The 13,230-nt window shown below is 31.2% G+C and overlaps 2 protein-coding genes across 2 annotated transcripts; one reads left to right on the top strand and one right to left on the bottom strand.

Moving 5' to 3' along the window:
• Positions 1-91: 91 nt before the first annotated feature.
• Positions 92-5,138, bottom strand: LOC106117268 (uncharacterized). Its single transcript, XM_013311491.1, has 6 exons — positions 5,001-5,138; positions 3,515-3,630; positions 3,081-3,393; positions 1,881-2,011; positions 565-775; positions 92-190 (listed from the first exon to the last, which is right to left on the bottom strand). Exons 1-6 carry the CDS (start codon positions 5,113-5,115, stop codon positions 99-101), a joined length of 978 nt encoding a protein of 325 aa, XP_013166945.1. The 5' UTR covers positions 5,116-5,138; the 3' UTR covers positions 92-98.
• A 2,083-nt stretch (positions 5,139-7,221) lies between these two features.
• On the top strand, positions 7,222-12,990 carry LOC106117341 (probable chitinase 3). Its single transcript, NM_001312734.1, is given in 6 exon segments — positions 7,222-7,328; positions 8,945-9,107; positions 9,945-10,063; positions 11,743-11,943; positions 12,199-12,394; positions 12,838-12,990. Coding segments are annotated over 6 exon segments (876 nt in total). The 5' UTR covers positions 7,222-7,279; the 3' UTR covers positions 12,986-12,990.
• The last annotated feature ends 240 nt before the right edge of the window (positions 12,991-13,230 follow it).

The raw sequence follows: 13,230 nt of genomic DNA, 5'->3' as shown, positions 1-13,230 counted from the left end.
AACGAACCCGGCTAAAGCCAGATGTTTTTCACGTAAAGTATTCAATATTATAATAAAAGCAAAAAGACCGATAAGTGAAATGAGGAGGTTATTGACAGCTATTCAGCTGTTTTAACATCTGCAATAGCTTTCAGCTTCAATTGACGAATTGCATCTTGACGTGACATAGCAACATGTGTTGAAGTCCAAGCTGTAACAGGAAAATTAACATCGTAAAGCTTTTTAATATAAACAGAACACTTCGTGGGATTTCCACTGTCGAAAGACTTGAACAAAATATATTTTCATCCAGTGTATAAAATAAATAAAACCATAATTATTAAATTAAAAAAAACCGTCATTAAAAATGTAGTAATTTTTTCATACTAATATTATAAAGTAGACTTTGAATGGATGGATGTTTGTTAAAATGTATCTCTAGAACAGCTGCATTGATCTCAATAAAATTTGATATACATATAGAAAATATCCTGGAGGAACACATAGGCTACTAAATAAGTTTTTTAATTACACGTGGCCGGAATCGCGGGCAACAGCTAGTTTAAAAAATACTTAAATACTTACTTTTGCTATCATAATAAGTATTGATAAACTGATGAACTGCTCCAGGAGTTGAAGCTGTAGGCGCTGTACTTTGTTCTGTTGGAGTTGTAGCCTTCGTCATAAAGGTAGCAGTTGTTGTCGTCGATTGCGGAGTATTTGATGAAGGTTGATCAGAAGATTCCGGCGAGTAATTACAATTCACAGTATGCTTATAATCACAAACTCCTAGATACTGAAATTTAATAAGTTAAAATAATAAATACACCATTATAATTCGTTATTTCGATAGTTCTATATTTATATGGAATAACTAAAATGATCAATTTTAATTGAAGTATTAATAATTTAAGAAATTGGCTAATGCGTCAAACTGAACTCGTTTTTTTCCATTCTATTCAGTATATATTTTATGTATCAATCAGTTGGATTTATTGACTAAGAGGTAGGTAATGTTTCTATGTATGCGAGTTTATGTGAATGGAAATTCTTTTGTGGCGGCATAGTGTTAAAACTAGAGAAATAATTTTTGCTAGTGCGATCATTTGATTCGTCTTCTTCCCCGGGGTATCATAGGGTGTATTACATCAACATTCGTCACATACAGTGGATGTAAGAAATAAAATTGTATATTAGTTAATTAAGAGTTCGAATATCACTCGTCATAACATTTTTTTACATCGCTTAATCACTTTTTCGTCGAAAAAAATCGATAGTTTAAATTAAGCCATTTTATCCATTAGAGCCTCAGTCAGTCGGTTTTTTTTAAATTTAGTTTAAGTTATAACAAACATTTTCTATTTGGAATTTTAAAAACCAGTTTCCTTATGCATTTGTATTAAAACTTACAGGATAATAGCGTTGACAAATTAGGAAATACATACAAGTTGGTTTCGAGCTTAATTAATAAGGAAAACTATATCTAATCAAAAATATTTCTCAGAAATGGTCTTATGTCTAGTCTAGTTTTTATGAATAACTGCATTTAAAGTTATAATAAACGAAAGTAATTGAGAAAATGTATATTCCTTGAGCCATTTAAAAATATTAAACCTCACGAAGACATTACTAAAAAGGAAAAACAGATGCTACTTTTTCTTAGTAGAATATTACGAAGGTAAATTACGCGTTAATATTTTTTACAAACACGGAGAATTACTATTCTCTAACTAAACATACTTATGCAAATATACTTGTAACTAATAATGAATTAGTTGCTTTCTATGGTAAAAACTGTCTTAGTTTTTTTTTCAAATAACCTTATTACCTTATGTAGAAGTAAACCTTACTTTTTAGTAATGTTCCATCTCTTAGTACTGAAGAATTAACATATCCCTTACCTGGTTAAAGTAAAGGTCAGAGGGGCATTTGAATCTGACCGGCATACTGTTCACACATACGAAGAACTCGTTGCAGTTCGTTTCGTTTCGAAATGTTTCGAAATCTTGGCGACATCGCGACACTATGGTATCTGGAAAATGTATACAAAACATATAAACATCTATGATAACTACGCTTTAATAGTAATTGTTACTATAATATATAAGTATGATATAAACATTCACCGTTTAAAAATACAGGTCAGTAATAAATATTTTGTTGCAACAAATTAGAAGAAAAATTCCGATTGACATTAAAATAAAAAGCGTTTGCGCTTTTTATATTGGCTGTTCGAAATTTAAAATTATTTATTTTTCACTTTTACACCTCATAAAGTAATCGTGTTCTGGTATTTATCCCATTTTAAACAATAAAAGAACAATTAATCTATAATACTTATTTGTTAATTTTTTAAAAACTTATTTGATATAAAATTTTGCATTAAAAATATTACGTATGAATATAAAAAATGGGACATATTTGTGTGTGATATCGATGATATAATGTCGAAGCGTTGCGTAATTGAAAAGCCGCTTTGCATAATATTTGGTGTGACATTTCCAGCGATATCTGACGAAATGTCAAACTTCAATTTTTTGCTTTGTCAATTCATTCAACCATATACCAAGTTAATTGTGCTTTTTATAAATACATATCTAAACACTTTGATCCGGCTTGACTGAGTAATTTATCATGGTAATAAAATTCCTTATTTCGGGATCGCAAGTTTGAATAGAAACTTATGAGATGACTAAAGACTCGACATTGAGTTTATTACTGTATTTGGTAAAGTTAAGCTTGTCTGGCATGAGATTAAAATCTAAACTTGTTTTAGGAATTAATGACGTAGTCGCGAAACTTAATCTCGCTATAAAAATCGGAATTATTGTATATACAATATTTTAAAATAACAAAGCTATAATTAACTACAAAGATACAATTATGACCTTTTTTAATTGGGCCTAGAAAAAGATAAGTCGCTGTTTACCAAACCAAACTTAAGTTCTGTTTTATATCTATCTATTAAAAATAACACATAATGTTACAAATGGGACATTTCATTTACCAAGTTAGTTAAAAACCGACGACGCTCACAATCGACCGGTTACAAATAACACAATTCTGACAACTATATACTTTGTATCTCAAGTTAAGATTACCTTTAAGTTTTCTATTACTGCAGTCCACGTTATAAGCATAGTCACAGTATCCATTATTAGAGAACAGTAATCCATCAGGACACTCCTGCTCAAACGCCCAGCCGTCCCAGCAATTGAGAAAGTTGCTACAGAGTTTCTGTGAGGGGATAGGTTCCCTCTTACCAGTGCAGAGTGGGTTTACTTCCACCACTGGGTCACGTGTTGATAGCAACATTAGTTTATTCTGGTATACTGGATCAGTGTTGATTTGCTGCACCACTGCATCGGATACCGGTATCATATATGCTATGGTAGAACCGCTGAAGCTTGAGGGCTGAATAATTTTTACCCACATTAGTAGGAGATTAACCAAATTAAATGATATTCATGTACATGAAGCCTTATGATGACTTCTAGGATATCTTTCAAACCAAGAAATATGTGTGTGTACTCACTCTAAGAAAGCTAAAGAATGGATTCATCAGGTTCCAAAAAATATTGTTTTTTCCACCAAAATCAGTAAGGTAAGGATTAGAATACGTTTTTACCAGATTTCCTTCTTCATCATAAACTGAAAATAAATATTACAATGAAATAATAATATAAAAGAATAAGCAAGAAAGCAAGTGCTATCAGACATGTAAATGCCAAATATGATTTCAAAGGGAAATTAATTACACTTTAAAATTAATTTGAACGTTGAATAGCCACATCACACGCCACAATCTCAAATCGAGATTAATGTTGTCCGCAAAGGATGTATTAAACATTTTCAACTTGTCGGAAGACATTAGGCGCGTTGTAAATGAGATACGGACAGTTGAATGCGCCTCGCCGTACGATTCACTGACACGCAACTTACAAAAGCTTTAACATTTGTCCGGACGAACGTATTCAACCGTAAAGGCTAATCATAAATTTCTTCTTTGATTAAACGCCAGAAAATCAATACGTCTTATAAAAACCCTTTCTCGGTCATTGACTTATACGCACTTATTTAATATTTGATATATTTCTCAGACGTTTTTATGGCAACTAAATTGATGATTCATGTTCAAACCGAATGTTCTCCGGTAACGATGTCAATTGTGATAAAATTAATGATTAAAAAATCAAAAGTTCAATGCACAAACAAAAATACATATACTAATAAGTACATGAAGTTCAGAAAAGTTAATCTTGCAATGTCACATGATCTCAAATTTTAAGATAATATGAATCACCGAACTGATTGCCCTACCGATTAATCAGTCCAGTGGGTTTATTATTGATTCTATGGACCGAATAGTAAGCTAATCGGCCCAATGGGAATCACTCTGCGTATGAGAAAAACACTAATTATATTTTAAAATAGAATTTCTGCTACGATGTTTTGCAGAGTGCATTATTACAATCCTTCAGTGAATCTCAATTCTTCTTAGATTGCAATCACGATTGTATTGCTTTGTGAGCACGTAATCACAGTGTAATGATCAGTGAGATTGGTTTGTGCTTTCATTTTGTATTTTATACATCCCTTAGTTGGTTATTGCCACGCGATGTCTAGGTCATTGATATTACAGCACGCAATAGACCGTACCTTTTCTTTCTTTTACTTATAAGAAGTTAAGGTAGCCCATATATGGTTATGAATAATTTAAAATAAAAAGTAGAAATGTTCTATTTCCATATTCATATAGGTTTGGGTAAAATATATTTAAAACAAATTTTTATTAATAAGATTAAATAGTTAGAGATTTTTTTTACTATCATAAAATATTTTTGGAATCATTATTATCTTGTTTTTATTGTTCCTATTTTGTTACCACAAAAACGACAGAAATTTAATAAATTTATAAAATTAACCATTGAATTGCAAATATGTTTTTTTTTATGAAATGATATTATTTTAAGATCTAAACTGAAAAAAAAAGTTTTTATAATAGGAAAAAAAGAACTTACATAAAAGTCTTCTTTGTCGATTTTCCCCAGGAATCTTCTCAGATAATGTATTTCCGTCATCAGCAACACCACATGCTGCTAACCCCAAAATGATTAAAGTAGTCAGCTGCAACATTACTAGCTCTGTTGTATCTCGTAGGCAGGGACCAAGGGCAATGTCAGGGCTAAACGGAGATCCTAGCTTTTATAGAAGTTCTACTCGAGTACACCCATACATACGTGGGCTCCAGTTTTAGTCTGGACATTAAAGGAAAGCTTAAAAGGATATGTCTGTTGTACAGATCTTACATGTAATTTTGTACATTTAAATACACGTTTGTTTCAAAATGTTATTGTCGCGTTAAAGTTGTTAAATTTCTTTGTGTTCCTTTTTGGTCGCTCGCAATGGCGTGTTTAAAGACACTTTAGGTTATATAAAATTAGATTTAAAGAAACTCGTGTTATAAAATAAATTTTAATATCGTACGTTTCAAATATGTAATAAATAATTTTACTTACAAATCTCTGTGTTTATATTTAGCTTTGAAATAAGACATAAATCTATAATGTGAATTGACAAAATAAGAATGTTAGTAAAAGCTAGCTGATAGTTGTAATAATAGTAAGTGATTTTTGTAAAAAATGTGTAAAATTTATAATATTGATTGTATAGGCTTTGCATGCGTATAATATTATTATACCAAAAACATATGCAAATAACATATGAAGATGTTTTCAAAACACGCATAATATTTTGCAATACAAAATAGCATGTAAGCACTTATTCTGTAAATAGATTTTATGGAAACGTGATATTTATTGAATCGTAAAGTTGGACAGCTTTTAAAACTAAAGAAGTTTGATAATAAAAACATATAAAATAATGTAAAAGACACTCTAGTCTACGATTCGTTTTAACGAAACATAAAGAAAATGATTTAACATAATACAAATAAAATCTAATTTTAATCAAAGGCTAAATTAAGTTAAACATTACAAGGAAATATTCCAAAGTACTTTCTGCGGTTGAAAACGCTTTTGATTTGCCGCCGTTCAATCTAGAGATTCATCTAAACGCGTCAATGCATCAAGATTCTCGACGGCCATCTTGATAAAATGAACCACGCGTCTCATTTTATTCAAACGAATAAAATGATATATTTGATGTTCCTTACTCCTTTGTGTAATATGCAAGAGCATTGCACTCTGTTGCAAATAAATAAACAAAATGTTACATATTTAATTAATTGCCAATGTTAAATGTATTTATTGTAATTTACATATTTAAATTGTAAATGAGTACACGCAGGGCGCCATGTTTGGTGGGCGGATAGGGTGTTGTTTACTATTTATATTTAGGTAATTACGCCCGCCCACGCGTCTTTTACTTGATAAAATCAAAAAATTACCTTTTACCGGTTTGAACCAGTAATGCCCATTTGTTAATTAAATTTGAATATTTTCAGTAAGTAAGTATTGTGTAAGAAATATTTTAATAAAAGTAAAGTAAAGTACATATGTAACAATCGAGTAGACGTAAGTGACACTTGTATGAAAGTCATTATTTATTTATAGATATTTTATCTAGTACTTAATAAATAGTAAATTCTATGAAATTTTCTTTAACTATTCGTCTTCATTATATAAATAGTTTACAAGGAATTGTTTGTAGAACATAGTATTTTATTACAAGTTAATTATTACGTAGAACGATGCAAAATAGTGAACATCAAATATATGAATCTTTCAAAATGTCTAATCACAAACTCAACGAACCGTTTCAACTTAACCTACATACCTAAGTTCAAACTTATGCAACATATTCTTTCACACCAATTAGCTATGCTGTATTAATAATTATGACTCATTATATACCATAATAAAATATACATAAATATAAACAGTCTAATTGAACTACATTTCTATGTTTATAGAGTTTGAACAACTTTTAAAATAAAACAAGTATTATAATGAACAAATTTAATAATTATTTTTGTTTTGCAGACATATTACTTTGTGCTAATTCTCTTGCGGAACGCGTAGAACAATAACAGGATCCAACAGCTTCGAGGAACGAACTCGTGAGTGAAGAATACAGACATATACAGTTACATTGAAGCGCGAGCGAGAGAGTTGCTGTTAACGTAACCTTTCGCTCAGCCATTCTTCAGCTAAGAACGGATGACAAAAACTGTTATGTTCAGTGCGCTATAGAACTCAGCGCAGGCGTCAAGCTTGTATAAGTCACTGTATAGTGACTTTTAAGTTATATTAACAATAGTTATTACAAATTACACAAGATGGCGTTTCGATCCAAGGTCACATTCCTTTTTTTGACATGTTTAATAGGTAAGTGATTATTTTGATACTTTCATAACAAACTAGAATGTATTTATAATATTGAATATTAATTATCTCATGAATCTTTTAATATGCATTAAAATTATTTGTTGTTGTTAATGTAATATATATTTAACAAATAAAAACAAGAACGTTGATATATACCTGACTTACTTACATTTTAGTAGACATGAAGTAACATATTCTTTTCTAGATATTCTAACAAAAGACATCAACGCGTTATCAACAGTACGATATCAATGCATTAATGTTAAAAATTTTAAATTTAATAAAAATGTCATGGTCATACCAAAACGGACTTAATACAAAACGGATTTTTGGCACAACTTTCTTGCGACTGAGTGTTGAGCGCGGTTAGGTAAGAGAGAAACTAGCGCGAAATATTGCTACATTGCACTTTGTTTGATTTTGTATTATAGGTTAAGTGTTAAAGGAAATTTTATTCATCATCAATAGGACATTAATTTATAAAATGAAATCTTTTCCTTTAATGGGCCTAACAAAAAAAATATATATACATAAATATTTTTGTAGATAGGGGATGCATCATGTTACATACATATGTATGTAGTTACCTATCAAAAGACTGAACGTGGAAATGAATTTCACTGACAAGGCTTATGGGGTACGGAAAGATTTTCTCATGTAATCTTTAATTCATACTTGATTTAAAGCTTCATCGTTATTTGAAAGAAAAAGTTTATCAGCACATAATAGAGGCTGCTGAATATTTTCATTCAAGTTGCATTATATGGTTAGGTTGAGGTTCAACAGCCAAGGCTATCAGGGAATGCGGATCTAAGCTGCGATAGTAAACGAATACGTTAGATAAATCTCCGAGCGGTGACATTTTGTGCGACCAACGAATGAACATAAATTTAAACTAAACTTGTCGTGTGAATTCATTTTGTATCGTCTTATTTGTTTTGGTATTTTAAATCAGCTATGTGTTTTGAATTTACAATTTGTCTTGTTAAATAACTCTCGTTATTTATCATGAATATTTGTAAATCATTTGATTTAAGACATGTTTTATCAACCTTGATAAATTGATTATAGATTATTTTATGATATAATTAAGATGATCATATGAATATGTGTCATGTTAACAACGAAAGTATGTCTTTAATTTCAAGAGCATGAGGGGCACACACTAGGAAGTTTGCCAGTTGTCAATGTGAACCAGTCATGATCGTTAGCCCTCGCAGGTCTGACAGGAAATACTATAGATAAAAAGCTACTGGCCTATAAGAATATTTTAAAATTAAAACATGTTTTTGATTCAAATAAATTCAACCAAAATTACACCTTTTAAATTGTTTAAATGTTCGTGACACATTATTAAACAATAATTAAACTGCTTAATAGGTATTTTACTAATTATATGTCTAATAATAGTTAATAATAATAGTATGTCATGTGCTGTTTATCGCAGGTCTAATTAATAGATATTTAAAGTTTCTTTGTGCTCTATCGGTTTGTATCATACATACGTCTTCGTTGTATATTTCGGCATCCATATTTAATCGTTACACAAAGCAATATTATAACAGAAGCAATATTTAATTATTTTGTGTAATAAAATTCAAATATATCTTTTACAGTATTAGCATCGTCAGCAGTACCAAAGAAATCGGGCAGAAAACCGGCAAATCCCCCGCCGCGGGCCGTCGCTGATCCCGAGAAAGATGCTGAAATCACAAATTCTTGTCCAGAAGATGGATTCTTCGCTGATGCTGAACAATGTGACAAATACTATGAGTGCAGGTCAGTCAAAAATACAATCTAATGGATGTTTGATCACATCTTTGATATAAAATTTTATTTTAAGTCGGTCTCTAGTATTAATGTATAGACAGACCGGTTGATAAGTAAGTGCTTCCAACTTACCTATTTTTACCGAGAAGGAGTAGCTTATGGGCTTTACTACATACCGGTTTAAAGGGTGCTAAGCTAGTTGAAATAATGAAGTGGCGGGAACTAAGTACCTCGAACGCTGACAATTTCATTCAAAATAGAAAAACAGTTCACGATTTACTGTAAGTCATTATAAATTAAAAAATTATAGTATTATAACTCACAATATTTTAAAATAAAACCAACATTTTAAAAGCTTAAAAAATGAGTAAAACACTTACTTGTGCCAATATTTATCTTGCCAAATTCCTTCTTGACATTATTTGCTTATCACGATAAATCTTCAAACATAAATCATGTCATGTTTTGCCAAATTTGATATTAATAACTCAGCCTTTTGACAGTTGCATAAAGTTCAAAATACTGTGAACTATTATCGAAATATCAATACATACCATTATGTTTATAACAACTTTACCTTGTTTGTGCATCGAATTTTCGTGATTCGAGCGGTATTACCAATGCGTAGGATTTCACATTTACCTTTTACTAAGCTGTGATCGATTCAAATTATTTGCCCTTTGTGTATAATTTATTATTGAGAAACCAAATTCTTTGTGTTGATATCTTTATTTGATAGACGAACTAAATACCTGTTAATGTATAAAAATTTATCGATAGTGCCTTTCCATCACCATCATTATAAAATTCATCATTGTTCATCTATAAATTTATTAAATTTTCCAGAAACGGTGAGATAATCGAAAAGTTGTGTCCCGATGGCATGGTGTTCAATGATTACAATCCGCTGGAGGAGAAGTGCGACCTGCCCTTCAACCTGGACTGCTCGCAGCGACCCAAGCTACGTGAGTCAAATTGTAATGCTAGTATTAAACTGTGTTACTGTATACTACACATATTAATTGCGACCCCAATCGTTTACCGTTGTTTACTCGAACATGTCATCACTTGATATAAAGACTATGAAATACCGAAGTTTTCGTTAGTGTTTTGTTTTTGACTTAATGAACAATTATAATTTAAAATAAATTCCAGCCTGATAACTTCGCGCGTTTTTGAGAAAAAGGGTATCGACAGACAGACGGACGGACAACAAAGTGATCCTATAAGGGTTCCGTTTTTTTCCTATGAGGTACGGAACCTTAAAAAATGGCGGAAATATAACCACAAACAGTTACGACTCCTTTTTTGATTTCAAGTTCAAGTTTAGTTTTCTAAAGTTTATTTTTAAGACTTACTTGTTTTCCCTTCTTTGCCGAATTTCGCAAACATTTTGTATTAACAGGTGTTATCCGGTGTTTCGTTTGAAACGTAATTTAAAAATAATTAGTCAATGATCGAATTATATTCGAATATGTGACCTTAAAACAACCAGTTCATATTGAATTAGAATTTAGCGTGAAACAATTAAGTTGCGTTTAATTGTCGGAACAGTTATTAGTATAACGACATACAAATAATGAAAGGTGTTCGCGTGAACTATATTTGTGGCGGTCATTTGTGAATGTACTACTGTCATTATAAATATATAGTTATATCATAATTAACATATACATTACTTTTAATTAAATTCATTAATAATTTTAATTACCTAGAAATCTAGGCACAAAAAAAAGAAATTTCAGTAATTTATCAACATAAATAGAGAAAGGACAAAGCAAAAAATCGGAACAGGAATAGTGTGTGTAAATAATTCATGCATTTTATATTGTTAAAAAAAATTGTACAAGAAATTTTAATAGTCATTGATCGTAAAAAGAATTGGCATCTTATTATAGTTGGTACTTAATTACTATTTAAATATTTATACGATGTTTCGACCGATTGATTTTTTGATGATGTTAGGAAACATGAATATTCTTGTTCTATTAACATTTACAATTTGTTGTTACCAGCCAGTAATTTAAAGGTCAGGATACACGTGAATATTCGCGGCACGTGTTCCTATTTTAATAAAGCGTCGCATCAGTGTATACACCGGCTATATTGTAAAGGTTATCTATATCGAAACAACTTTCACATCTCAAGGGAGACGCGGCCTTGAGTAACGCAGAGAATATTATACGTCGCACCCACAACGGTGGAGTTAACGAACGGAATTAGTATGCCTTGTATTTCCAGGTTTTAAGTATATAATGGAATAAAATATAAGGCAAATTTTTTCTTCTCTAGACATGACATTCAACAAACAATCTTATAAATTCTCTACAATGAGAAATTATTATCCTTTAATTATTCTTTTTAGCCATTAACATTAATCTTTGTTTTGTAATTAATTAAATTTATCCGTAATAGTTATACATTATTAAACAGTTGAACCAAGATTAAAATGTAAAAGGCCAAAATATCAGGTAGAAGAAAGAAATTCTTATTGCATAATCAAATAAAATGTTTAAGTTTTTTGTACACAAAAATTCAAATGTACTATGTTCCTATACCTACTTATTCTGTAAATATGATGACAAAAATGTAATGTGTTCACAAAAAATATCAATTTTAACAATTTGATAATGTACATTTTCAGAGGAGCCGATACCATCATTGCATTGCGTGCGTCAAAACGGTTACTTCTCGCACGAGGACCCGAAAGAATGCGGCAAATTCTACTACTGCGTGGATGGCAAGTTCAACATGATCACATGTCCCGATGGCCTTGTGTACAACGACAAGACCGGCATCTGCACCTGGCCTGATGAGGCTAAGAAGAAGGGATGCGGAGCTGCTGGTAAGATTAAGATTAATAAATTGAACAAGCATAGATACTCTATATGACTCGGAACATTTTACTGAATAAGAATGACTACTTAGTGCAATGCTTTAGTGTTTAAAAAACACATTATAGTATGAGCTTATTATTAACAAACTTTGAGAGAGTTCAAAGTGCATCATTTTTCTTTTAAATCTCTTTCTCGTCAATACATATAAAATATTATTTCAAGTCAAGTAAAATTTATTAACCTGTTTTATTTATTGCTAACAGATGTGTTCCAATTCGACTGTCCTGCGGTAAATGAGACATTCGGTCTGACACATCCGCGGTACGCCGACCCTGATGACTGCCAATTCTTCTACGTGTGCATCAACGGCAACACGCCACGTCGCTCTGGCTGCAAGCTGGGACAGGCTTTCGATGACGTCAACAAGAAATGCGAGTGGGCAAGGAAAGTTCCCGAATGGTATGTATAAGGAAAACATTTTAATTTTTTTTACGTCATCGCAAAGTTAAATATATGAGTTATGATATCTAAACATTTATTGTACAAACTTCCAACTGTTAAAATTTGTTAAGATTTATGTAGAATCAGTACTGTAACCAAACTTTAGAATATTTTTTTGCATTCATTACCAAATTGTTTTCAATTATACGGTAGAAGAAAACAATATATTATAAAAAGATGTTCCTTTATTACAATTAATTCACTCTATCAATATAATCAATTCTATCCTTATATAATGGGTGTATAATTTTTAGCTGTATGCAAAAAAATCAATAAAAATGAACAATTTGAAGATCAACAATTAATGCCTTTCTGGAGAGTCTCTTGAAGAGAATCAAGTTTAGTTATTAACGATTTTACATTTGTTGTTTTATGTTCTAAATTCAAAACGTTTATTCCAGCGCGGATTGGTACAAAGGACAACTGACAGACGCCGAGCTGGACGCTCTCGAAAACCCGCCGACTCCTAAGCCCAAGCCCGCAGGCTCCCAGCCCTCGAGGCGCAAGCCACAGCGCCCCAAATTGAAAGAGGTGCAGATCGAAGAATAAACAATTACTTTAGTTAGGCTAATAAAATAAGTTTATACACAAATGTATTGGTTTTATTTTAATAAAAGTACACACAGTCGCTCAGAGCCTGCGCCGAGTTAGTCAACGTCATTTGCGCTATTTAAATGCGTCCTCAATAGGGTTTAATTACTGATTTACCCATAGCCAATAAACTGACTTTTGGTGGAGAAAAGGTGTTATGAAAACATGGGATAAAATAAATATAACAACAAAGTAGTAATTGT

This window comes from Papilio xuthus, unplaced genomic scaffold, assembly GCF_000836235.2.
Source record: "Papilio xuthus unplaced genomic scaffold, Pxut_1.1 DF827680.1, whole genome shotgun sequence".
NCBI classification, from domain to species: domain Eukaryota; kingdom Metazoa; phylum Arthropoda; class Insecta; order Lepidoptera; family Papilionidae; genus Papilio; species Papilio xuthus.
Note: the sequence above shows the minus strand (reverse complement) of the source record. Positions and strands in the feature narration are given on the sequence as shown.

Coding starts and splice junctions, on each gene's coding strand:
- LOC106117268 (XM_013311491.1), bottom strand. CDS start 5,115: ATGTTGCAGCTGACTACTTTAATCATTTTGGGGTTAGCAGCATGTGGT. Junction 776..1,880: donor CTGACCTTTACTTTAACCAG/GTAAGGGATATG, acceptor ATTAAATTTCAG/TATCTAGGAGTTTGTGATTA. Junction 191..564: donor TACTTATTATGATAGCAAAA/GTAAGTATTTAA, acceptor TTCCTGTTACAG/CTTGGACTTCAACACATGTT.